This window comes from Sapajus apella, unplaced genomic scaffold (assembly GCF_009761245.1).
Source record: "Sapajus apella isolate SASKATOON/1434 unplaced genomic scaffold, GSC_monkey_1.0 scaffold32, whole genome shotgun sequence".
NCBI classification, from domain to species: domain Eukaryota; kingdom Metazoa; phylum Chordata; class Mammalia; order Primates; family Cebidae; genus Sapajus; species Sapajus apella.
In genome coordinates this window covers 16,492,042-16,519,321 of record NW_022436972.1, presented here as the reverse complement: position 1 = coordinate 16,519,321, position 27,280 = coordinate 16,492,042, and the positions used below count along the sequence as shown (strand labels likewise).

General features: G+C 36.7%; 1 protein-coding gene across 2 annotated transcripts in view; it reads right to left on the bottom strand.

The window, feature by feature from the left end:
• The window catches only part of KPNA3 (karyopherin subunit alpha 3), a 112,463-nt gene that overhangs the window by 12,586 nt on the left and 72,597 nt on the right, over nucleotides 1–27,280 (bottom strand). For both annotated transcript variants that reach the window (XM_032294586.1, XM_032294587.1), the window contains exons 3-10: nucleotides 21,291–21,380; nucleotides 20,777–20,806; nucleotides 20,636–20,688; nucleotides 20,402–20,497; nucleotides 14,276–14,361; nucleotides 11,623–11,709; nucleotides 11,093–11,262; nucleotides 9,361–9,405 (exon numbers count right to left, since the gene is read on the bottom strand). In XM_032294586.1, the coding sequence (XP_032150477.1) occupies nucleotides 9,361–9,405; nucleotides 11,093–11,262; nucleotides 11,623–11,709; nucleotides 14,276–14,361; nucleotides 20,402–20,497; nucleotides 20,636–20,688; nucleotides 20,777–20,806; nucleotides 21,291–21,380 (657 nt within the window). The remainder of the gene's footprint in view (nucleotides 1–9,360; nucleotides 9,406–11,092; nucleotides 11,263–11,622; nucleotides 11,710–14,275; nucleotides 14,362–20,401; nucleotides 20,498–20,635; nucleotides 20,689–20,776; nucleotides 20,807–21,290; nucleotides 21,381–27,280) is intronic.

Here is a 27,280-nt window from a genome sequence, read left to right as displayed (position 1 = left end):
TATAATCCTAGCACTTTGGGAGGCTGAGGCAGGAGGATCACCTGAGGTCAGGAGTTCCAAACCAGGCTGACCAACAGGAAAAACCCTATCTCTACTAAAAATACAAAAAACATTAGCTGGGCGTGGTGGCGCATGCCCGTAATCCCAGCTACTCAGGAGGCTGAAGCAAGAAAATCACTTGAACCCGGGAGGCAGAGGTTGCAGTGAGCTGAGATCCCACCATTGCACTCTAGCCTAGGCAACAAGAGTGAAACTCTGTCTCAAAAAAATAAAATAAAACTACACATATAACCCACACCCCTTTAGCATTACTAAGAGTCAGAGAACACTAAGAATTTTCATTATCTGTAGGAGGAGAAAAAATTAAATTCTAGCTTTTGTCTGGATATCTTGAGGCAAGATTCTGTATAAGAGAGACCAGAGAAGGAGAGAGGGCAGTCCACTTATATGGCCTGCAAAGCCTGAAATATTCTCTGAACCTTTACAGAAAATTTTGCTGATCTCTTAACTAGAGCATAGCCTCATTCAACAGATGACTAGGGAAGCTTCGGCAACAGGACTGATAAATGAGCATTTAATACATTTAATTGTACATCAAGGACAAACACAGCAATAGAAAGAACGAAGTTCTGACACACGCTGCAAAATGGATGAACCCTGAAAACATGCTAGATGAAATAAGCCATACATAAATATGTATTACATACTAATAAGTACATATCACATGATTAATAATAAACTTGTCTATCAAGCTTGAAATCCAAAAAAGTAATTTTATATGATCCTTTAATTTAGGTACTTCATCTTTGGGTCCAATCTAATTTTGCTGGGAAACTACCAAATCTTCAAAGATCAGATAGATTTGATTCTATATAAATCATTCCAGAGTACAGAAAATGAAGGAAGCATAACATTAACACCTAAACTTTAATAAAACAATAAAAGTATAAATTAATACCTAACAAATTATGATTATCATGCCATTATTTATACTATAATTAAAATTAATATTAATATTCATAATTAATGTAAATTATTGCCTAAAAGAACAAAAGCTAAACTGCAAACCAGTATCACTTATGTGAATGCGAATGTAAAAATCTGAAATATTATTAAACAGAATCACTTACTATAATGAGAAACTAATATATAATGATCAAGAGATTATTCAAAGAATGGAAGGACAGTTCAATTTTAAAAACATCATTAATATAAGTTTTATTAATAATTTTAAGGAGAAAAATAATAGAATTTTCTCCATATCACCCTGAAAAATTCATCACATCATTTTTTCAGTGTTCTTGATTAAAAAAATAAAAGGAATTTATAGATATTTCTCTAAATAAAATATCTCTAGATCAGACAAAATGTAGATACAATTTTAAAAAGATAGATGAATTTGATTATAAACAAAAAGTTCACCTGGCAAAACATCACAGTCAAAGTCAAAAGACAAACTAGGGAAGTATTTAAAATATGGAAGAGCTAATATACTTAACATATAAATAACTCTTGCTGGGTGCAGTGGCTTACGCCTATAATCCCAGTACTTTGGGAGGCCGAGGCAGGCGGATCACCTGAGGTCAGGAGTTCGAGACCAACATGGCCAACATGGTGAAACCCCCTCTCTACTAAAAATACAAAAATTAGCCAGGCGTGGTGGCAGGCACCTGTAATCCCAGCTATTCAGGAGGCTGAGACATGAGAATAGCTTGAACCCTGGAGGTGGAGGTTGCAGTAAGCTGATATTGTGTCATTGCACTCCAGCCTGGGGGACAGAGCAAGACTCCATCTCAAAAAAAACAAACAAACGAAACAAAACCAAAAAAACAACAACTCTTAAAACCTAAGAAAAAGACTAAAAATTCTATAGAAAAACAGTTAAAATATGACCAGTCTGTTCACAAAGGTACAAATTAAAATGGCCCTTAAACAAATGAAATAATGTTAAACTTGATTCATAAAAAGTAAAATGCAAATTAAAAGATACTATTTCTCACCTATCAGATGAGCAAAATTTTAAATGTGACAACACTCTCTACTGGCAAGGATACCGAAAAAGTCACTTTCATTTTTGAATTACATACAGTAAGCTATGCATCACTGCATATGTAACAGATAAAGAATTCAAAAAATGCCATTTAAAACTGTCAAAACAGTAAAAAAGAAAAGATGTAAGAATAAAGGTAACGACTAGAATAAGAATACAAACCTTCCTAAATACCAAGGCAAAATGGCACAATCCTTAAGCAGGGAATTTGGCAGTATGCAACAAAATTACAAATACATTCACTCTTTGACCCAGCAATCCTGCTTCGAAGAATACACCCTGAAGATGTACCTCCAATAATATGAAAACACATAATGGTCATTGGTATAATACTTTTACATTTGCAAAATTCAGAAAATAGCCTAAATGCCTAACCTTAATAGTGTGTTTATGTCCACAAAACAGAATCCTGTGCAAAATGACACGATTCCCTAAGATGTTTCTCCATTACATGGTCCCTACTATTAGTAGGAAGTCATTTTTTTTCTAAGATAATAATGAAACTGTAGACTGAGATTAATTAATGGTTTTCAGTGGGGTCTCCATGACAATATCTCAAAGGCTGGGAGAAAGTAAGCTACCGCTGGGTCTTAGGCACCCTGAAACTGCAGACATTTGCAGTCTTTAATTTTTTATTTTTAGAGATGGGGTCTCAGTGTGTTGCCTAGGCTGGACTTGAACTCCTGGGCTCAAGTGATTTTCTTGCCTCAGCCTTCTGAGCAGCTGGGACTACAGATACTGCCTGGCTTAATTTTGTTTTTAAATATATTGGGCCTTAATAGAAATTTTCACTTAAAAAAAAAAAACGCTTTAAAATTTGAAATCCACAGCACAGGATTATTGGGCCATTCCAGCTTCTTTTAAATTTGCTTTCCTTATCTCCATCATCAGGCTAACACTGCTCAGTCTTTGATGCTTGTAATTTTACCTGTTGCTGTCTTTTCCCACCTGAGCTGCTTCTGCTATTTTATACTTTCTTCTCCTACTATTCTTTTTTCTGTGTTTTCCCTATTTCTTGATTTCTATGCTAAAGTTCCTGGCTTTTATGGCCACTAATAGTCAATAATAGTCAATGACTAATAGTCAATGAGAATACTCTTTTCCTTCTAGTTAATAATCTGATTAAAATCGTGTGCCAACAAGGTCTTCAGTAATCAGGGTCTACTTTGTGTCTGCTTTTCACTGCTAGAAAGCTTTAGGACTTGTAACCTCAGCAATATTTCACACTTGAAGACTGCTAGAAAACTGCTTTCTAGACACATGCACACACGTATGCTCTAGATTGACAACTCTATAGGGTCCTTTTTTGGGGGGGGGAGATGGAGTCTTGCTCTGTCGCACAGGCCAGAGTGCAGTGGCACAAACTTGGCTCACTGCAACTTCTGCCTCCCAAGTTCAAGGGATTCTCCTGCCTCAGCCTCTGAGTAGCTGGGGGTACAGGTGTACACTGTCACGCCCGCTTAATTTTTGTATTTTAGTAGAGACGAGGTTTCAGCGTGTTGCCCAGGCTGGTCTGGAACTCCTGAGCTCAGGTAATCTGCCCGCCTTGGCCTCCCAAAGTGCTGGGATTACTGGCGTGAGCCACCATGCCTAGCCTACAGGGTCAATATTTTAAACTAACAATCTTGAAAACTTGTGTTATGTGAGCCAAAGGAAAATCTCTAGCAAACAAAAGTCTTAAAATAAGTATATGGGCAGTTATACAAGCTTCGGTGATTATTGTCACCTCCAGTAAATATGCTAACAAATTATGTCCTGTTAGGCAACATTACTGGAAACTACTACTAAGTATAGTACTTCACAGAAGAGTAGATGTCTACAGAAAGTCCATGGAGTGTTAACTTCACACAGGCTTCAAAGAGATAATTAGAGGTGAACTAAGTTACAATTGAATACTTACACTTGGTCCTGTTATTCAGTAAAGGGTAACTTGGTGGGCACTGGGTGCTCAAATCCTGCACATTACAAGGAACTGCCAGATAATGTGTGAACCCTCAGAATATCCTGCCTGATAAAAATACCTGTGTATACCTGACACCTTGGCAGCACCCAGTATAATTTAAAATGGCAAACACCTCTTTTTGTTTTCCTGTGCCCTGGGCCGTGCTGTATCAATTTGACCCCTGAGAAGACCATCTAAGGTCAGTCACGTGAGTAGTCCATGCTATGTGACTGATCCTCTACAAAACCTGTGCAAAGTTCATGAGCTCACCTGGTTGACAATACTCTATATATGTTGTTACACGTTACTGCTGGGAGAATTAAGTGCTGTCCATACAACTCCACTGGGAGAGGACAACTAGAAGCTTGCACTTGGTTTCTCCTGAACTCCACCCTATCTGCCTCTAGTCTTTGTTGATTTTAACCTGTATCCTTTTGCTGTAATGACATGAATACAACAGCTTTTCTGAATTCTGTGAGACTTAGCAAATAATCAAACCCAAACGTGGTCTTAGGGACTCTTGTCACCATCTGCTACCAACGATCATGTGTCAGCACATAATCAATCTGCTACAACAGATTAATTTCATTTGTACTACCAGTAAAATAAGCTAGATTTATATCAGCTTGATAATCAAAATTGTCTACGCAATGCAAGTCTTTGATGAACAACTTCAAAAAGGGCCAGAAAACCAAATGCTACAGAATGACTGCAACTACAAATTATCTTTAAGCAGCACAACAACTAGAAAACCATGAACACAAACTGACCTAATCAGCCCAGATTTCTCCTCTAGTCCTCTGGGTTAATATTTACTTTTGCTTCTAATGTCACACAGGCAGATTAAAGTCCAAAACCCATCTAACTGTCTCCAGAATTATTCTCCAACATGCCAATCCAGCTTTCTCACTAGTCATCAGCTCATACATTCTTTTTTTTTTTTTTTTTTTTTTTGGACACCGTCTTGCTCTGTTGCCAGGCTGGAGTGCAGCGGCGCAATCTCGGCTCGCTGCAACCTCCGCCTCCTGGGTTCAAGCAATTCTTTCGCCTCAGCCTCCCAAGTAGCTGGGACCACAGGTACGTGCCACCACGTCCGGCTAATTTTTGTATTTTTAGTAGAGACAGGGTTTCACCATGTTGGCCAGGATGGTCTCTATCTCTTGACCTCATGATCTGCCCACCTCGGCCTCCCAAAGTGCTGGGATTACAGGCATGAGCCACGGCGCCCAGCCAGCTCATACGTTCTTAACTCATTCCTGTTGCTTTATATCTCTCCCTGCTGCTATTCTTATTTTCTGCTGTCTCCTACTCTAAAACACAAGTTAGAAAGCTAGGTATTATCCTTGACTCTTTTCTATCACCACCCACAGCAAACTCAGCAAATTTATCACCTAAGCATTTCTCAAGTCTCCCCTTGCCTTTTCATTCCTTATGCTTCAGCTCTAGTATTGGTCCTAATTTTCTCTTATCCGTACCACAAAACCACCACCAATCTGCCTTCCCAACTCCAGTCTCCCATAAAATCTATACTTGATCCAATTAGTTTGCACTATCAATCCAAAATAAAAATTTGACCATTTATTCTTTGGCTCCTTATCTGCTACATAAAAAGGATATGTGAGTCTTAATGTGGTATACTCTATTAAATCTCTGCCTTATTTTTTCCCTGCCCTTTGTTCTAGTTTATGCTTCTATTATACTACTTTTCTTTTCTTTCATTTATTTTTTTGACACATCCTTTTGCTCTGTTGCACAGGCTGGAGTACAATGGCGTGATCTTGGCTCACTGCAACCTCTACCTCCCCAACTCAAGTGATTCTCCTGCCTCAGCCTTCTGAGTATCTGGGATTACAGGCATGCATCATGATGCCCAGCTAATTTTTCTATTTTTAGTAGAGTCGGGGTTTTGCTATGTTGGCCAGGCTGGTCTAGAACTCCAGACCTCAAGTGATCTGCCCACCTCAGCCTTCCAAGGTGCTAGGATTACAGGTGTAAGCCACCGTGCCCAGACATCATCACACTACTTTTAAAAACTCCTTTGTTGGTTCTTCTTCCCTTGTTGCCATTGCTCAAATGCTGCGAATTCCTCAGAGTTACATTTTTAGCCCTTCTTCTGAAATACAGCCTCCCCTAGGCAATCTCATTCAATGCGCATGTTTTCATCAATCCCTTAAATACTGACAAATCCAAAATCTGTATTGTCTTTTGCTTTTGGAAAATATGGCCACTGAAGAACAACAAATTCCAAGTTCTACTCACTTTATTTCCCAACACTCTAAGTTTTTTCTCCCTTAACCATTCCTATTATTGCAATTTAATAATAGTTCATGCCTTCATCAACTTCCTTAAACCTATTATGATAGCAAAATACACCTACCTACATTCAAACATTCCCCAATCCAGGCTTTCCATACCTTTTCTGCGTTGTCTGTTACAGGTAATTTTATCTGTATATAACAGAAATACCATTTCTCAATTTAAAAAGTCTGCAATGACTTTGCACTCATTACAAGATAAACCTAAAACTCTTTAATACAGAATCAAAAACTCATACAAAAAATTAGCCAGGCATGGTGGCGTGCACTGTAATCCCAGCTACTAGAGAGGCTGAGGCAGGAGAATCCCTTGAACCCAGTAGGCGGAAGTTGCAGTGAGCCTAGATCATGCCACTGCACTCCAGCCAGGGTGACAGAGCAAGACTCCATCTCAAAAACAAAACAAAACAAACAAAAAAACAAAGGAAAAAGGGAAAAAGAAAGACTGAAAATTAACTCCTTAGCAAATGTGTTAGATTATCATCTACCTGTATTCTCCTAAATCTCCATGTATTCTTGAGTCCTTAATATCTTCACCATGTTCTTGAAATGACTTTCTCTCAACCTGTCAAAATCCTACTTATCTTAGTTGTAAGACATGAGACAAATTACTTAAGTACCTCTGCTTCTTTTACAATATTTATAGATGATGGAGATAATGAAAGTACCATCTCACAAGACTTTTTTAAGAATTAAATGGGTTAATATATTAAAAGTGCTTACAACAATGTGTGGCACATTTTAAACTCAATAAATACTAACTATGAACACTATAATCTGACTCCATCCCCACTTCCTTCTCCTTATAATGCTCATCTCAAATGTTACTTCCTCAATGAAGCTTTTTGCTTTGCCAGACAAAATTATCTGTGCTTCCATGATATAGCACACTTTGATCATTCCTCTACTGTATTTTTGTTTTCTTGTTGGCTTTCATACGATGTTTCATGTTTATGTGCTCATGGTATGATTTTTTTCTTCACTGTGAGTTTGTGGATCATACTGAATATGTGATCATGGTATGAAAAAGTACAGGCCTTGGACCTGGCTTCAATTCTCAGGTATGGCTCTCATTCATTGTATGATCTTAAAAGGTTATTCAACTTTACTGGATTTCAATCTCCGTATTGTAAAACAGGAGAATAAAACTTATCTTACAAGGGTACTGGGGTAAGGTACAAAGAGACTACAGAAAGAGATCCAGTACTGCAATTTCTTGACATAAGTTCATTCATTTTACTCTTTCTACATTTTTAATGTTAAGGTCTTAGAGGGCACGATCTCTTTATATGTTATCGTTGAGTGTACAATTCATGGCACAATTCTGGCTTTAAGTGGAACAATTTGTGAGTGTTTGCTAAACTTGGCTAATATACCTGTAACTATAGTACACTGCCATTTAATAACCCGGCTTTCACATAAACACAAGCAATAGATGATGAAAGCTTTTATTTGCCTATAATTAATTCTATAATGTTCTGGGGAAAAGTCCTGAGGCAAACAACAGATATTCTGCTTATTCCCCTCTTAATCTTTGCTGTCAGAAACCTTACAACTAAACTTTTGTATAATTTTACTTTTTCCTTTACAGATATTATATGTCTTTTGTTAAGTCAGTTTATATCCATGTTGAAAATAAGACAGCATATATATAAACACATTTTACTTCATTTTAATGACATTTTAGGCTGTGTCAAACAAAAAAATCACTTTACTTTTAAAAGATTCCATCCTAAGAGCTTAAAATCTGCAAATGAGCTAAAATAATGTGATTCTTTTTTTTTTTTTTTTTTTTTTTTTTTGAGACAGAGTTTCGCTCTTGCTGCCCAGGCTAGAGTGCAATGGCAAGATTTCAGCTCACCGAAACCTCCACCTCCCAGGTTCAAGCAATTCTCCTGCCTCAGCCTCCTGAATAGCTGGGATTATAGGCATGAACCACCACGCCTGCCTAATTTTGTATTTTTAGTAGAGACAAGGTTTCTCCATGTTGCTCAGGCTGGTCTCAAACTCCCAATCTCAGGTGATCTGCCCACCTTGGCCTCCCAAAGTGCTGGGATTATAGGCGTGAGCCACTGCACCCAACCATGATTCAATTTTTATATACAAACTACATTACCTTGTGAGAAACGTAAGCAAAAATGTATTTTCTTTGTCCCAATGATAAATTACACACAATTCACAATTCTGCCACACATATACACATATGTATGTACATGTTACATGTATGTAAACAAAGATAAGATTACAAAAACACAAATATACAACAAATCAGAAAGAGATGTTAGTTAGAATAACAGACACTGGATCAACACTAGTCACTGAAATTTATCCACTGTTTTTACTCCATGGAAAAGTAACAATTTACCTTATCGCAATATTTAGGAGAATTTTCAGATTGCCTAGATAGTATCAAACTTGCTAGAATGTAGACAGTAAATGCTTCACTAAATCTAAATATAATGAAAAAATTACCTAAAAATGCCTTGCATTTAAAACTATATATTCTTCAATACTATACTCAAAAAGGTTGTAGCATGAAAAGGCAACATGGTTTTGTGACAAGTACACAAGACCTGTTGTGAGAAGACTTCAGTTTGAATATTGACTCTGACACTTATTAGCTCTTCTACTTAAGACATTTAACCACTCTAAGGCTCTGTTTCTTCTTATTCTATAAAAGCGGGCGGCAGAGGTGGGGGAGGTAATATCTAGCTTACCTATTGTAAGAACCAATGAAATTTAAAAAAAAAAAGTAAGGTGCTTCATAAAGTTATACTGCTTTACAAACATTAATGCTTAAAAACACTACTTAATAATGATACAAATAAACTACGTATGTAGTAATTTCTCAAAAGGGAGTATTTTTTGCTGGCTGGCTGTTACAGCTTACAGATTGAAACTATGAACCTAATTTAAACTTAATCCTACTTCTGAAAACTATATATACATTGTAGAAACTTGGTAAGTTGATAAAATGTACATGAACACTTATACAAAAACCCTTTCAGTCCCAACAAGAGCAAAATCCCCATCTAAGCTGCTTCTTTACTTACGTTTATATCCGTATGGTATATGAGGACACATAAAGCTGGCAAAATCTGGGGAAGTAAGATAAACAATAATTAACACTAGAGTTAATGAATATGTCTGTAAAACTAAAAAACTTTGACATAAAAGGCAGTAAATATGGTTTGTAGGGTGAGAAAGACAATGTTAAATTTATTTGAATACCTATTAGGAAAATGAAAATCTGATAAATTCAATCTAAAAAATTAAAAACATATTTCAAATGTTAAACTAAAATATATTCAATTAACAAGTTAAAACATCCAAATAAATCTGACAGAAGTTAATGCACCTTAAAAGAAAAACGTTTGTTTTTAATAACCTTCTTTATGACATAAAATGTCAAGTGGAAAAAACGGAGATCAAGTATACAGTTATAGCTATTTAAGAAAAAGCTACGCACACTTAAAACTGCCATAATTGTCTCACTTACCTGCTTAAAGTAAAAACACGATTTTACTTAATAAAACTACTTAAGTTAAAGTTTTCAACTTAAGCTTTAGTCAAGAAAATTCTAACCATTACAAAGTACAAACTTTGCTTCTTGAATTCAGGCCTCAGATCTGCTTTTAAAATCCCAGAGGAAGGGAGTGGGGGGGTAGTAGGAAATCACACTAAATACCTTTGCATAGCGACAAAAAGTAGCAGGTGCTGAAGATGTCTCTTATAAAGAAAGACAGTTGGTCGAGTGTGGTGGTGTGCTGGCTCACGCTTGTAATCCCACCAATTTGGGAGGCTGAGGTGGGTGGACTGCTTGAGGTAGTTCAAGACCAGCCTGGCCAACATGATGAAACCCCATCTCTACTAAAAATACAAAAATTAGCTTGGCATGGTGGTGTGCACCTGTAATCCCAGCTAATTGGGAGGATGAGACATGAGAATCGCTTGAACCCGGGGGGCAGGGGTTGCAGTGGGTGAAGATTGTGCCACTGCACTCCAGCCTGGGCAGCAGAGTGAGACTTTGAAAAAAAAAAAAAAAAAAAAAAAAAAAAAAAGATAGAGATAACACCGCCAACAGTGAATAAAGGTTACGTAGGATCCCAGCACTTTGGGAGGCTGAGGTGAGTGGATCACTTGAGGTCAGGAGTTCAAGACCAGTTTGGCCAACATACTAAAACCCTGTCTCTACTAAAAGTATAAAAACTAGCTGAGTGTGGTGGCACTGGCCTGTAATCCCAGCTGCTTGGGAGGTTGAGGCATGAGAATCATCTGAACCTGGGAGGTAGAGGTTGCAGCAAGCTGACACCATGCCACTGCACTCCAGCCTGGGCAACAGAGCAAAACTGTCTCAAAAAAAGGAAAAAAAAAAAAACAAAAAAAGAAAAGAAAAGAAATCATCTGGACTTAAAGCAAACTCATTCAAGAACATCTGCATATAAATATACTAGTTTTACCTGTAGCAACCACCTTTTATAGCTTTAAACCAACAATGCAATACAGTAATAAAATTTTGAGATTGTCTTCCTTTTATATTTTTCTCTTTGAATTTTTTGTTTTCTTTTTATGAAGGTAATCAATAAAAAAATAAGCATTAGGATGAACTGACATTCTTTCAACTTTTATTTCATACGAGTCAGTAATTAAATATGGTACATTACTTTAAAAATCTCACACCTGCAATGAAATTGGTAAAGGTGTTATTTTGTCCCCTGTACATGATTTCCTGAAGTATAAACATAGGGAAAATATACCATCTGGCCTTTACAATTCTTCATTTACCTCCTGAACTGTCTCCATAGGCGGTGGGGGATCCTTATTCCTGCAGAGATTGACAATGACCCATGTGACGTTCCGAAGGAAGGTGATGGGAATGGAGGGATTGATGAAGGACAGAAGAGGTTTGACAACTCCCAGTGATATGACATAATCTCTACATTGAGGACCATCACCTACAGAAATGAAAATTGTATTTAAAAAAAAATTACATTCAGGATGAGAAAGTCTGAAATGTATGCAATGGCTCATGTGGGAACACTGACGTTCTATGTTTCCTCACCATTAGGCAAAGGCATCAAGTGTTATTTCTCCAGATTTTGATTTGGGGAACATAAATTTAACCTACCAATGCTAACAGCAAATTGTATATCCTTTTCAAAGAGTATCATCTTAAGTTAGTATTTATGAGGCAAGAAGATAGTCAACCCACATTAAATTCAGAGGAAACATAGTATGTAATGGCTATGCCAATGTAGAAGAAAAGTTAATTTAGATTCTTAACTAGAGTCCTTTCAAACCTAATTGCCACTTACCTATAATGTTTCCCAAAGCCCACACTGCTTGTTCACAAACATTCTGATGTGGTGAATGAAGAAGTCTCAGAAAAAGAGGTACTGCATCTGTAATAAAGAAAAACTAATATTTATACTAGTAACATGTCAAAGAGTTCATAGATTTCAGCTCAAAGAAACTGATAAAATACAGAGCCTGGTATATTATAGCTGCCCAATTATAGCTGGCTAGAACAACAAATGTAGCAAATACCTTTACCCTAAAAAGAATCAATTTCAGTATTTTCCCCTAGTAATATTTAAGTAAGATACCAATTGGCAGTATCTAAAGGTTGCTATTATGTCATTAGCTAAAAGAAAGCAGCAGCATGAAATCCTTCCTATAATCCATTGAAAAAAAAAAAAAAAAAGAGTTCCTATCCCAAACATGAAACCTTAAAATGTAATGCTTTAATCTATGTAATCTCAATTCCTGATATGGGATTAACCAAAGAACTGATTAATCTCAAATCAGGTCTATCTTATATTTTAAAATGATTTATTATAATCTTTACTCTTCACATTTAAACATTTATACTCATTGCCAGCATAAGCTAGATATCACTTTTAAAAAATTTTAATCAACTGTGTACTACCTCTAGTATTTTTTTTTTTGCTGTATCTGTGTATTATCTGTATTATTTACTTGACATTTATATTAAAATTTATTCACTTTTAACAGCTTGAGATATAATAACATTTACATTTAAGTGTATAATTCAATGATCTTTCATATTTATACAGAGCTGCGAGGATATCACCACAATCTAATTTTATAACATTTCCATTACTACAAAAGAAATCCCATACTCATGGCAGTCATTCCACATTTGTTCCTCTGCCACACATTCCCCAAGTCGCAAGCAATCATTAAACATCTGCTTTCTGTCTTTATAATTTGCCTATTCTGGATATTTCATACAAATGAAATCATACTGTACGTGTTTTATGGGGGAATCTGGCTTCTTTCACTTAACATAATGTTTTCGAGGTTCATCCATGTTGTAGCAGGTATCAGTACTTCTTTTTTATTGCTGAATTGTATCCCATTGTATACCACATTCACTTTATCATTCGTTGGTTAATGAACATTTTGGTTACTTATGAATAACACTGTTGTGAATATTTGTGTACAAGTCTTTGTGTGGCTATGTTTTCCTATCTCTTGGTTTCACCTAGGAGTAGAACTGCTGGGTCATATGATAACTCTTTAATCTTTTGAGAAACTGTTTTCCAAAGAGGCTATACCATTTTACATTTCTACCAGCAATATATGAGGGTTTCAACTGACTCACCTTTTTAACTAAATTCCTTTGTCACTTCTGGATATCACTTACAAACAAAAGGTAATCAACAAATAAACAATGAAAATAAAACATTCTTATTATACTTCCTAGTTTCTACTGAAAGCCCCAGTCTAAAACCTGTTCCCCATTTTTTTTTAAACAACTAGCACCTAACTGGAAACATTCTCCCTGACATTTCTTATTGACACGTGAAAAGGAATGGAAAGAGAATATTTTTTCTTTGTTTGTTTTTTGAGATGGAGTCTCACACTGTCACCTGGGCTGGAGTGCAGTGGTGTGATCTAGGCTCACTGCAACTTCTGCCTCCCAGGTTCAAGTGATTCTCCTGCCTCAGCCTCCAGAGTAGCTGGAATTACAGGTGCGTGCCATCAAGCCCAGCTAATATTTGTGTGTTTTTAGTAGAGACGGGGTTTCACCATGTTGGCCAGGCTGGTCTCAAACTCCTGACCCTGTGATTTGCCTGCCTTGGCCTCCCAAAGTATGGGGGTTACAGGTGTGAGCCATCGTGCCTGGCCTTTGTTTTTGAGACGTGGTCTCACTCTGTCACCCAGGCTAGAATGCAATGCACAATCTCAGCTCCCTGCAACCTTTGCCTCCAAGGCTCAAGCGATCCTCTCACTTCTGTCTCCCGAGTAGCTGAGACTACAGGCAAACGCCACCGTGCAAAGCTCATTTTTAAATATTTTGTAGGGATGTGGTTTTGCCATGTCACCCAGGCTGGTCTTGAACTCCTCCTGGATTTAAGTAATCTGCTTGTCTTAGCCTTCCAAATACTGAGATTACAGGTGTGAGACACCCGTGGCCTGGCGAGAATAGTATTCTTAATACATAATTCAATGTAACTTACTGCCATATCACATACTACTTAAATTACCTTGATTACCACCTAAAGTTAGCTAAGTATCCCACACTATAAGAAACAATGTACATGATAATATCAAGCAGTTTTCTATAAAGCTTGTGTCAGTTTCATTCAACAATAATTATTAGCCTATCTTAAGGAAAGTAAAATTTTAAATATGTCATAAGCTAAAAGGCAGAAACCATTTAGCATTTTGAAGATACTAGAAACAGAAATTTAAAATCCTGTTATCAGAGCATGATGTCTACTCCAAAAGATAAAACTCTACTCTCGTTTTAGTAACCATAATTAAAAATTTTTAATGATAAATTAATGATGGCTATAAAAAGATATCTATCATCAAAAGTAACTTATAGAAGTCATTTTCAAAATGTTACAAGATAAAATTTAGTCTTCATTACAAAACTACTTCCTTGCCATTATTAAAAAATAAAAGTTCAGACAATAAGGAATTTAATTTACTTACTAGACTGCACAACAGCTTGAGTCTGTGCAGAAGTTCCTGATGCTATATTAGTTAATGCCCAAGCAGCTTCAAACTGTAATGAAGGACTGTTTAAAAAAAAAAAAAAAAAAAGACATCTTTTTAGACACGTAACTATCACTGAAGTTTATGAATCTTAAGACTGATATGGTATGGCTACCCTTTGCCTTGTCCTTGAATTTCACCTTTTTATAATCCAATTGCCTGTACCCATCTCTATTTTTTTTTTTTTTTTTTTGAGATAGAGTCTTCTCTCTGTCACCCAGGCTGGAGTGCAGTGGCACTATCTTGGCGCCATCTTTCTGTCTCTGGGATTCACGGGATTCTCGTCTCAGCCTTCCAAGTAGCTGGGATTACATATGCATACCACCACAGCTAGCTAATTTTTGTATTTTTAGTAGAGATGGGGTTTCATCATGTTGTCCAGGCTGGTCCCAAACCCCTGACGTCAGGTGATCTGCCTGCCTTGGCCTCCCAAAGTGCTGGGATTACAGGCATGAGCCACCACACCCAGCAGCCATCTCCACTTAAAAAATCTCTTTGGCTCCCAAAGCCAGTCACTACGAACCTGCTTCTTTATGTCCACTGGTATCGCAACATTTAGCCAGTCATTATTTCCCTTGACTTGAACTTCCTCTCCACAGACACATCTAATCAATACATCATGTCGATTTTACATCTTAAACATTTCTTACATTTATAGACTCACCCCTAATATCAAGTGCTAGCTGCGGCCTTTATCATCTCACTTGAACTACTATCACATCCTCTAGGCTGGTCTTAAAGCTAGAACCCCTTCTGTCTCCATTACACCATCTGCTTTATATACTGGATATATTATAAGGCTGCATAATTTTGTTGAAAAAAACAGGATCATTATATTTTGGAATAGTGATGGAAGACCTCACAAAGAAAGTGCCAACTGAACTAGCTTTTCAAAGAGGATTTAAAAAGAAAGGCATTGACAGTTGGAAATAAAAAAGGTATCATGCATGGAAGGATAATGATGTGCAGGAACAACAAGGATTAGATCAAGAGAGCTGAAGTTAAGAAGCAAACAAATAACAGGGTGTGTGTGTGTTTTAGGATGAGAGTGAAAAGTGTATTCTACAGATATGCTACGGATAGGGGGCACTGAAAAGGGGAGTAAAGAAAATAATGTTGGAATCAATGGTATGCAGAATGGCTAAAAAAGGTTAAAGGCTGATGTAGGAGAGAACTGTTAAAAGACACATTGGTGCTTATACCTGTAGTCCCAGCACTTTGGGAAGTCCAAGGCGGGTGAATCACTTAAGCCCAGGAGTTCGAAACCAGCCTGGGCAACATGGTGAGACCCCATCTTTGCAAAAAATTAAAAATCAGCCAGACGTGGTAGTGCACACCTGTAGTCCCAGCTACCTGGGAGGCTAGGCAGGGTGAGGAGGCGGGGATTGCTTAAGCCTAGGAGTTTGTGGCTACAATGAGCTGTGATTGTGTCACTGCACTCCAGCCTGGGTAACAAAGTAAAACCCTGTCTCAAGGGGGAAAAAAAAAAAAAAAAAAAAAAAAAAAGGACATGAAGGAAACGTTAAGTTAGGATAGCCAGAAGAGTATAAATTCCCTTAAGTGGAATACCAACATTGGGGGGCAGTTTAAACAGCAAAAGTTAAGATTAGACAAAGGTTAGGGAGTTTGAAGAATAGTCTATAAACAGGGAGGAGAGCAGGCAAGGTTGTTAGTATCAAAATGTTAAAGAAGGCCAGGCACCATGGCTCACACCTGTAATCCCAGCACTTTGGGAGGCAGAGGCAGGCAGATCACCTGAGGTCAGGAGTTTGACACCAGCCTGGCCAATATGGCAAAACCCCATCTCTACTAAAAATACAAAAATTAGCCGGATATGAAGGTGCGTGCCTGTAATCCCAGATGCTCAGGAGGCTGAGGCAGGAGAATCGCTTGAATCTGGGAGAAGGTTGTGGTAAGCCAAGATTGCACCACTGCACTCCAGCCTGGGTGACAGAGTGAGACTCCATCTCAAAAAAAAAAAAAAAAAAAAAAAGAAAAAACATTAAAGAGATCCAAGAATGAAAGGTTTTAAGGAGAATAAACGTCAGCGATACAGCAAGCAGTGAGGATGGAATATATATACAGGTTTTAAAAAATGGAACATATGAGAAAATGAAGTAGCAGATAACTATGAGGGGACTTTAAAAAGCTCATGAAAAGTATGTATTATGAAAAAACAGCATGGATTTCAATATTTTTGCACCAAAATAAACTCATACTAACTTCCTATACATGTCTGAACATGATCTAGTTTGAGACATTAAGAGGGGTAAGGGAAGACATCAATTTGAAAAGAGCCCCTAGGAGAGCAACATGAATTCTGCTAAAATTAAAGCAAAAAACATCAAATTTATGGTGAACATTGGGTGAAATAATGGTGAAATCACTGATGTGCTGAAGTTTATGGGATCAATGCCCCCAAAGAAATCAGCAATTTACAAACAGTTAACTCCTTTAAAGAAGGGACAAGTCGATGTTGAAGATGAAGTTTACAGTGGCAAACAATCCACATTAATTTCTGAGGAAAAAATTAATCTTGTTCTTGCCCTAACAGAAGATGACTGTTGATTAACAGCAGAAACAATGGCCAATATCAGACATCTCAACTGGTTCAACTTACACAATTATGATGAAAAATTAAAGTTCAGCAAACTTTCCACTCGCTAAGTGTCAAAACCATTGTGCCCAGATAAGCTGTGGATCATAGCAGAGCTTTCAGTGAAAATTTTAAAACTTTTAAAAGTGGGATGAAGATGCTAAAGCATTTCTTCAAAGAATTTTAAGAGGAGATGAAACATGGCTTTCCCAGTATGATCTGAGGAAAAGCACAATCAAAGCAAAAGTGAACTTGTTAGGAGCAAAGGTAATGACTAAAAAGTTTTTGAGAATGCTCAAGCCATTATTCCTGCTGACTTTCTAGAGGGGCAAAGAATGATAACATCTGCTTATTATGAGACTGTTTTGAGAAAGTCAGGCAAAGCTTTAGCAGAAAAAAGGCTGGGAGAGCTTTACCAGAGATTCTTTCTCCATCACAATGTTCCTGATCATTACTTTCATCAAACAAGGGCAACTTTCCAGAGCATCAATAGGAAATCGTTAGGTATCCACCTTACAGTCCTGATTTGGCTCCTTCTGACTTCTTTTTGTTTCCTAATCTTAAAAAAATCTGTAAAAGGCATCTAGTTTTCTTCAGTTAATAGCATGAAAGAGATTGCACTGATACGGTTAAATTCCTAGGACCTTCAGTTCTTTAGGGATAGACAATGGCTGGTAGTATCACTTACAAAAGTGTCTTGACCTTGATGAAGTTTATGTTGAGAAATAGTTATGTATTTTATTATTATCTTTTGATTCCACTTTTCCACAAACTTTAAAAATTTCCCCTGTATATGATGAATTCTAGCAGAAGGTAGGTAATAAGAAGGTATATCAGAGGCAGAGAAGTAGTTAAAAAAAACAGTAAGATCAAAAATAGTAACATAGTATATGTTGCCTCAGACTGGAAGGAGAAAGTTATTAAGGTGGTTAGGTGGTTTGGCAAAATACTGGGAATGGGGGCCTTAAATGAGGAAACGAATAAATGTAAAAAATAAAATTACAAAGACAGAGAAAGTCTTCCAAGATGTCATGTGAAAAAAAGAAAATAAGATATAGAAAAAATAAATGAGTTCAATACTAATAAATGGACATTTATTATAAGCTTGATATTGTGTAGAGTGCTTTGTACGTATTATTTCCATTCCTTACCATCACCTAATTTTTATAGATAAGGCATCTGAGGTTCAAAAGCCACTTGGATTTTCATCAACAGCAAACCCTGGATTTGAATCATAGTCAATCTGGCTCCAAAGTATATGGTCTTTTACATTATAACACAACTTTCCATGACAAATCCATAAAGTCAGATCCAAATCACAAAAAAGTTTTTTTTTTTTTTTTTTTAGACAGAGTTTTCCTTAGTCACCTAGGTTGCCTATAATGGCACCTCGGCTCACTGCAACCTCTGCCTCCCAGGTTCAAGCGATTCGCCTGCTTTAACCTCCCAATCAGCTGAGATTACAGGTGCCTGCCAACATACCTGGCTAATTTTTGCACTTTTGGTAGAGATGGGGTTTCACCATGTTGGACAGGCTGGTCTCAAACTCCTGACCTCGTGATCCGCCCACCTCAACCTCCCAAAGTGCCGGGATTACAGGCATGAGCCACCGCACCTAGCCAAGAAAAATTTTCTATTTTTGCTTTGGGTGTTGGTTACAGAGGTCTGTGTTTTATAATTATTCATTAAGCTATATGTATTTAAGCATACTTTTCTATATTATATATGCTATGTTTCACAGACACACCCACACAAATAACTCTATATGAAAGCCTGGAAAGAAAAGGAAAAGAAAAAAAAAAAGAAGGGAAGTTGGCCACAAACAAGGGGCCCTAGGTCGGGCTCAGTGGCTCATGCCTGTAATCTTGATACTTTGGGAGGCCAAAGCAGGCAGATCACCTGAGGTCAAGAGTTTGCGATCAGCCTGGCCAACATGGTGAAATCCCGCCTCCACCAAAAATACAAAAATCATCCGGGCATGGTGGTGGGCACCTGTAATCCCACCTACTCAGGAGGCTGAGGCATGAGAATCACTTGAACCTGGGAGGTGGACATTGCAGTGAGCTGAGATTGCACCACTGCACTCTAACTTGGGGGACAGAGCAAAGCTCTGTCTCAAAAAAAAAAAAAAAAAAAAAAAAAAAAAGTGGGGGCCTTAAAGGTGGAAGTAGAATCGAATTTATTTATTTATTTTTTGAGTCAGGGTCTTGCTCGGTTGCCTAGATTGGAGAGTAATGGCACAATATCAGCTCATGGCAACCTCCACATCCAGACTCAAACAATCCTCCGACCTCAGCCTCCCACATAGCTTGGACTCAGACATGTGCCACCATGCCTGGCTAATTTTCATATTTTTTTGTATGTGTAGAGCTGGGATTTTTTCACGTTGCCCTGGCTGGTCTCGAACTCCTGTACTCAAGTGATCAACCCGCCCTGGCCTCCCAAAGTGCTGGGATTACAGGCATGAGCCACCATGCCCAGCCAGAATTTATTTTTCAACAGCTAAAACAAAACTTACCTTTACTTAAACATTGTTATAGAAAACAAACATGATAGTATTTTTTAACAGTGTTAAGGGCCTGGGGTTGGAGAGTAGGAGAGGTTGTGGCACACAAGGAAAGCAAATGATATTTTTTAAATACTAAAAAATTTTAGTGGCAACATTTATATGCCACTATTCTTATCTAGCCAACTGAAAATTCTTTGGACAACATTTAGCTTGGGATATTTTGTTAAATGTCGTCCAGTTTCAGTATAGATGCTTTTAAATGCAAAAAAGCATCTGTTTTAATATATTTTGGAGTTCAAACTCATATTCTCCCCAGCTAATTTAAATTAACAAAGTTTAAGGCACAGCACTGAGATACCACCAAAAAAAAAAAAAAAAAAAAAAAATAGGGCCAGTTCCTCAAAAGATACCAAGTGGAGTTTTACTCCTTCTCTTCCGGGTAAGTAAAACCTGTCACCTTATTCTTAATTTGCTACAAACAAAAAGTCTGACATTGGGCAACTTATCATGGATGAAGTTCTGTTAAAGAACACACAGAAGATCAGTAATCAGCTGGAATATTCCCAGGGTAAGAAAGAGCCACTTAGTTCTGGAAACCGTTCATGTTGACTTAGACATAAGGTTAATCTATATATAGACTCATAAGCAAAGAGTGACTTAAACATTATTTGAGTTGTTCTAAAATATTACTAATAAGAAATCCTAACAAAGACTATAAATATTTAAGTTAAATCGGGTAATAAACAGGAGATAAAAACTTCCTAGAAAACATACACATCCTTCAGAAACAAAAAAGAGAGACATTTTTCTTATCACAGAATAAGAAAATTCAATTAAAATATATGACAACTGAAAAACATCATAAGTACAAAACCAAACGGAACTCACTGGTTACATAATAATCCAAAATTTTAAGTTAACTGAAAAAAACTGAATAAGGAGTCAAATTCATACTTACTTATCATCCCTTTCTAGACATTTGACTAGAATTGGTAAAATCCCAGATTTTATTAAATCATCAATTGGTGGATTTCTGTCACTGGATAGTAGTTTTCTAGGAAAATAAATATAAGAAATTAATTGCTATAATTTTCAAACTGTGAAAAGAATTAACAATGTATTAACTTCTTAACTACCAGGTAACACAACTGAGGTATGACATAATTCTCTCTCTGGACAAATTAGTATTTACCTTGCTGCCTGGACAGCACTCAATTGGACCACGGGGTTATCACTTGTGGCATTCTGCAATACCAAATGTAAATTTCAGAAATGAAAAAAAAAAATCAATTTCAAAATACTTCAAAATAAGAATATTAAATTAATAACATACCTGCAATATAGCTTCTAGTGTTACATTTTGCTTAAAAAGAAGAAAAAACATAGTTCAGCAAAATTACATTCATTAAATAGTGTATCTGCTAAAGTTAGAGTTAATATACTTTTTTTTTTTTTTAAAGACAGAGTCTTGCTCTGTCTCCCAGGAAGGAGTGCAGTGACACAATCTCGGCTCACTGCAACCTCTGCCTCCCAGGTTCACGCGATTCTCCTGCCTGAGCCTCCAAGTAGCTGGGATGACAGGCACCTGCCACTGCGCCCACCTAATTTTTTTATTTTTTAGTAGAGATGAGGTTTCACCATGTTGGCCAGACTGGTCTCGAACTCTTGACCTCAGGTGATCCACCTGGCTCGGCCTCCCAAAGTGCTGGGATTATAAGCATGAGCCACCACACCCAGCCTAGAGTTAATATACTTTGTCATTATAAAGTTGGTCTTATATTAAAAATGAAGTTCTCCCAGCTACTATAAAATTATTTTAAAGTCACTATAAAAATATGGTAACTTACTGCTTTAAAATCAGCATCAACATCTGAATCTTCTAAACTTTCTTCTTGGGGAACATTTCTTTTTTTCAGTAAGTGTTCATCTCTTTTGTTCTGAAAGGCAACCAATAAATGCTTAAGTAGTCATAAAGACTGCTGTTAATAAAAAATCCATTAAAACTATTTCAACTTTATTAGGCAATTATGAACAAATACTGAACACATAAGGATAACATGAATTAAATGTGCATACTGCAAACCAATGACAAGGGTCACATTCTGGCTTTGGTTACAAAATTACCTGGCTTGCTTTTTTATACACACACACACACACACACACACACACACGACACATACTTCATTAAGCACCAACTGTGTTTTCTTTTTGGACACAGAATCTTGCTCTGTCACCCAGTCTGGAGTGCAGTGGCACAATCTCAGCTCACTTCCATTCTCTGCCTCAACCTCCCGAGTAAATGGGACTACAGTCGTGCACCACCACACCTGGCTAATTTTTGTATTTTTAGTAGAGATGTATTTTTGCCATGCTGGCCAAGCTGGTCTCAAACTCCTGGCCTCAAGTGATCTGCCTGCCTTCCAGTGCTGAGATTACAGGTATGAGCACCAGCCAGCACCAACTGTTTTGACCATGTTGGTATGCCTCCTAATCTCTAGGAAAGATTTAAATTTGGAGATGCAATATTATTATAAAGTCTTGCAAATATATTTCAACTGGCATGCTGGTTTTCATCTACTTATGGCTAATGGTTACCTGCAGCAGTTTATTAGGAAACCAGTTTAATGAAAAGAGTTTAATGCTCAAATGTTAAGGTCTGCCTATGCTTGCTGGGTGTGAGGAGTGGGAATTCATTAACATAAATGCTGCCTACTTGCCATCATTTCAGATTTAAACTCTTGCTCTCTGGCTTTTACAAACAAGAATTCTCTACTAGCAAATCAATTTCTACATTTCACTGAACTTCAATTGTGTGTAATGATAACCTGTGCCATTTTACACATGTAACTGTGGATAAATCCCCAATTTTCTCTAGGTTTTTAGTTTTTTTACAGAATTCTAATGCAAATTAGATCAACAGACTAAATAATGTCTAACATCCTTTTCAATTTAAAATTTCAGAAGGTATATTTCTAGTGTTTGACATATTTAGAAAGTATTTGATTATAACAGAAAAGTTACTGAAGAGACATTACTATTGATGTTAAAATTCACATAAATTAGAAAATAAGATTCAGATACATATTCTGTACATATATGGAAACATGCTTATCTGCATGCCAATATATATGTCAAACATTAGTAGTTTACTAATTTCCACTTGTATTAGCATACTTCTTTCGTAACTACTTAACTAATTCTAAAATGTTTTAAAATTAAAGCAGCTCACAAACATTCAAATCCATGCATTGATATTTTATATGGTTTCAAGTGGCTTCCCACCAAATACTCATTAACTTAAAGTGGGAAAACTTGGCAGACAACATTCTTGACCAAATGACAAAAGGTATCACCATCAGTAAAGAACAAATCAACACTGTGTGCCTCCTGGGGTCTGGTGTCCTAATAAAACATAACCTCTGTGGTAGTCCTAACCTAAATAAATAACCTGAGAAAAGCCAGAATAGACCAAGTCTGCCATTCTACAAAAAAAAAAAAAAAAAAGAAAAGAAAAGAAAAGAAAAAGCCTGTATTCTTCAAAAATGTAGTCATGAAAGATAAAGACTGAGGAAGAGTTCCAGATTGAAGGAGACTAAAGAAACATGACAACTAAATGTCACGTCTGATGTTGGCCCTGGATCTTGGATTTATAAAGGACATTATTGGGAACCAATCTAAATTGGTTCTATGGATTGAATGGTAGATTTTTGCCTAAGTTAGACAAGTGTACTGTGTACTTATATTGGGAAAGTGTCTGTTTTTATGAAATATAAACTGTTGTATTAAGGGAAATGAGGCATCATGCTTACAATTTAACTGGTTCAAGGAAAAAATGTATATAAAGATAATAATGCAAATATGAAAAATGCTAGGGAACCTGGGTTCTGAGTGAAGGATATATTATGTTTCTATACTATTCTCACAACTGTAAACCTCAAACTACAAATTTGAAATTGTGTAAAATTTTTTAAAAATTAGTTATATTCTATGGTTTGTAACATATAAATAACACTTTAACATCTCTTGGATTTAAACCATTTTAAAAGTTTTAACAAAGTTTATTGACAAGTTAAATCCCACCACCCCCAAATGATTTTAACACTCATTTCATTCTTTGACTCTATTTTCCTCTAACTTTTCCAGAGCCTGAACAATCAAGCTTCCAGAGGTCTTTAAGGAATCTGACTCCCTCTATGCTTCCTTCCCACATATTTCTGGAATAGAAGCAATATAAAGGATAAATACAACTAAAGCTTCCTACATACACAGAGCTCCAATCTGGGGATGGCATTTTATCATTATATAGGATGTGTGCTGTCTTTTTTGGTAGATACCCTTTGTCTGGCAAGGCAACTCCTTTCTATTCCTAACTTGCTAAGAACTTTTTTCTTTAAAGGCCATGAATGTGTGCTTAATTTTATCAAATTGTGCTTCTTTCCATCTACTGAAATGGATATATGTTTCCACTTTCATCTGTAAGTATGGTAAATGAATAGATTTTCTAATATTAAACTATCCATGTAAGTCCTGGAACAAAACTTTATATAATTTTTTTAAAGTAGTAATTCCTGAAATCAATTTGTTAATATTTTATTTAGGATTTCTTTTCCTCAATGTTCCTAAGTGAAATCTGGCTGATAAGCATCTTTTCTCAGACTATCTTGGTCTGTTGCTTGGGGTCATGGTTTTGGCTAGCTTCACAAAATGAGCTGGGAAGTGTTTCCTCTTTACCTTCTCTGAAATCATTTAACAAGGCTGGAATTACCTGTTCCTTCAATATCTGCCAAAGTTCCACCAGTAAGACTACCTTTTCTTTTACAGGAGGGATGGGAGAGGTTAAATTTTTAGCTATGGATATTAATTTCTTTGATTTTTTTTTTTAAGATCTATTCAGGTTATTATCTTCTTGAGTCAGCTGGGTAAATTCATTTCTTCTGCTAAGAAACTGCCTACTTCGTCTAACTCTTCAAATTTATTTGCCTAAGTTTTTGTTTGTTTTCTGTTTTTGAGGCAGAGTCTCGCTCTATTGTCCAGGCTGGAGTACAGTGGCACAATCTTGGCTCACTGTAACCTCTCTCCCAGGTTCAAGCATTTCTCCTGCCTCACAGCCTCACAAGTAGCTGGGATTAATGGCAGGTGCCATTATGCCTGGCTAATTTTTGTATTTTTAGTAGAGATGGGGTTTCACCATGTTGTCCAGGCCGGTCTCAAACTCATGGCCTCAAGTGATTTCACTGCCTCTGCCTCCCCAAAGTGCCCGGATTATAGGCGTGAACCACTGCGCCTTGCCCATATGCATAAGTTTATTCATATTTAAATTGCAGATTGTTTGCAAAAACAGCAATAATTTCCCTTCCCATATCCAGTTCTGCACTGACTATAGGAATGGTTATGTGACTTGCTTTGGCAATGGAACATTAAGCAAACAGACTAAAAAGTGCTTACACATTAGAGACAGGTTCTCTTTTGTTGCTTTTTTCCTGAACCCATCTTGTGAACACTGAGCCAGTGGAGGATGAGACTGCATGGACAACAACCAAGTCCCAGTCAAGTTACATGACATGCTAGATCATCTAGTCACCAACCAACCCCACCAGCTGACCAGAAACAGTAAGGGAAGCCAGGAGAAAACAGCTGAACTGGCCTATGACAGAAAACCCACTCTGATAGCCCACAAGATTGTTAGCGGAATAAAATGACTATTGTTTCAAATTACTTAGCTTGGAGTGGTGTGTCATGCAGCAAAAACTAGCTGATGCACTCATGTTTTTAAATTTATGCTACATTTAAATTAACATGACTTTTTAAATTCCTAGTATTTTGTTGTTGTTCCTTCTCTCGACTTGCTATAAATTTGTCTCCTGAATTACCACGTTAACTCTGTTCTGCAGGTTCTGACTGTAGTTTTCCTACTGTTCATTTTTAGGTATTCCTATATTCCATTAAGATTTCTTTGATGCTCAGTATATTCAGAAGTGCTTTAAAACATTCACAACTATGAGGTTCTTGTTACTGTTTCATTCAGTGATTTCTAATTTAATTATACTGTGGTCAGAGAACAGGTATGTACAATACATTGAAATTAGCTGACATTTGCTTTATACCAAAGGTTCCCAAACTTTCTCAGTCCACAGTGTAAGCCAAAGTAGTCATTTGGGAAAGAGAAAAGAAAAACAAATAAATTAAAAGAAAAAATTATTTCACTCTTAGATACAGTAATTGTAGAAAGGAATGTAGTGTTATTTAAGTGTTTAAACTTTGGACTATCTTGAGATCTAATAGTTCTGTGGTGTCTGAAAGATGAGAGATGCCTGTATCTCTCTCAAAATTAAAATATCCCAAAGTCCCTTTCAGGTCACTGTGGAGCCCCATGTTACCTCAGCACAGAGTTTAGAAACTATTAGCTTATTCTATCATAAACTCAGTTTCCAAATATATATGTGGATTTACATGTGTTTGTAGTTAAAATTTGTGAGTTAAATTATTTAAAATTTCTATCTCTTTTTTTTCTAAATCCCTCTCAAACACTGTTCAAATCTCTCTCTTCTTAATTGGTGTTTATTCATTAGTAAGAAGAAAATCTCCCACAATGATTATGTCTTTGATGAATTTCCCCTAATTTTGCAAATGTTTACTTTATATATATACATACATTTAGACATTCTATGAGGCATATACTAGTTTAGAGTATTACAGCTTCTTAGTATATTTTTTCTTTTATCGAACATTAGGTAACAACCCCTGCATTTAAATTGAAAATATCCTAACATAGACCAAAATATCTAGGGCACAAGAAACATACTTTATTCTTAGCAAAAATATGTACAAGCCAAGGAAAAATAATCACTGGGCAGGTTTCTAATGGTCAGATTAATCATTAAAGGAGCTTCATCAAAATCAGTAAATTAAACTGTACCTTCACTTGATATCTAGAGATTTTTGCCCTCCTGAAAACTACACTACAATATATTCAGCATCCATAAAGAGTATACTTTTGTCAAGTGAGAAGGAAGCTAACGGGTTATGGGAACTTGTCTAATTTCGATACTCAACCAATCAAACACACCTATGAATTAGATGCATTTCTTAAATTCCTTTAAAAATCCATTACTAATCTATTACCCATATATGCATGTATTCACCTACCCCTTTTGGATCCTCTGTTTTCTACTAGGTTGAACCACATGAAACTGCCACTTTGTAGGTCAAAACGGTTAACTATGGGCAATTTCTTAAAACTCAATATATTGTTTGAGTTAGTAAGTTCTATATGTTATTAATCTCTATATAAAATACTTCCTTTTCATTCTCAAACTCCTCTTTCCATCTTGAAAAACTGGCTTGGGCTGGGCGCAGCGGCTCACACCTGTAATCCCAGCACTTTGGGAGGCCGAGGCGGGCAGATCACCAGGTAGGAGTTCTAGATCAGCCCAGCTAATACGGTGAAACCCAGACTCTACTAGAAATACAAATATTAGCTGTGTGTGGTGGCACGCGCCTGTAGTCCCAGCTACTCAGGAGGCTGAGGCAGAAGAATTGCTTGAACCCGGGAGGTAGAGGTTGCAACAAGCAGAGATCATATCACTGTACTCCAGTATGGGCAACAGAGCGAGACTCCATCTCAAAAAAAAAAGAAAAAAGAAAAACTGGCTTGCAATTCTACACCTAAACTTGCATAACAAGTTTGATGTCACTTCTTTTAAATCTTATGAAAAGGATAATTACATTATTTATCAGCACCTTTCAAGCTTGAAATAAGTAATTAAATCTCTTTTTATCCAATAATACCTTAACTTTAAATCCTCATCTAATTTAGTTTTAGTTCCTTGGATTTTGT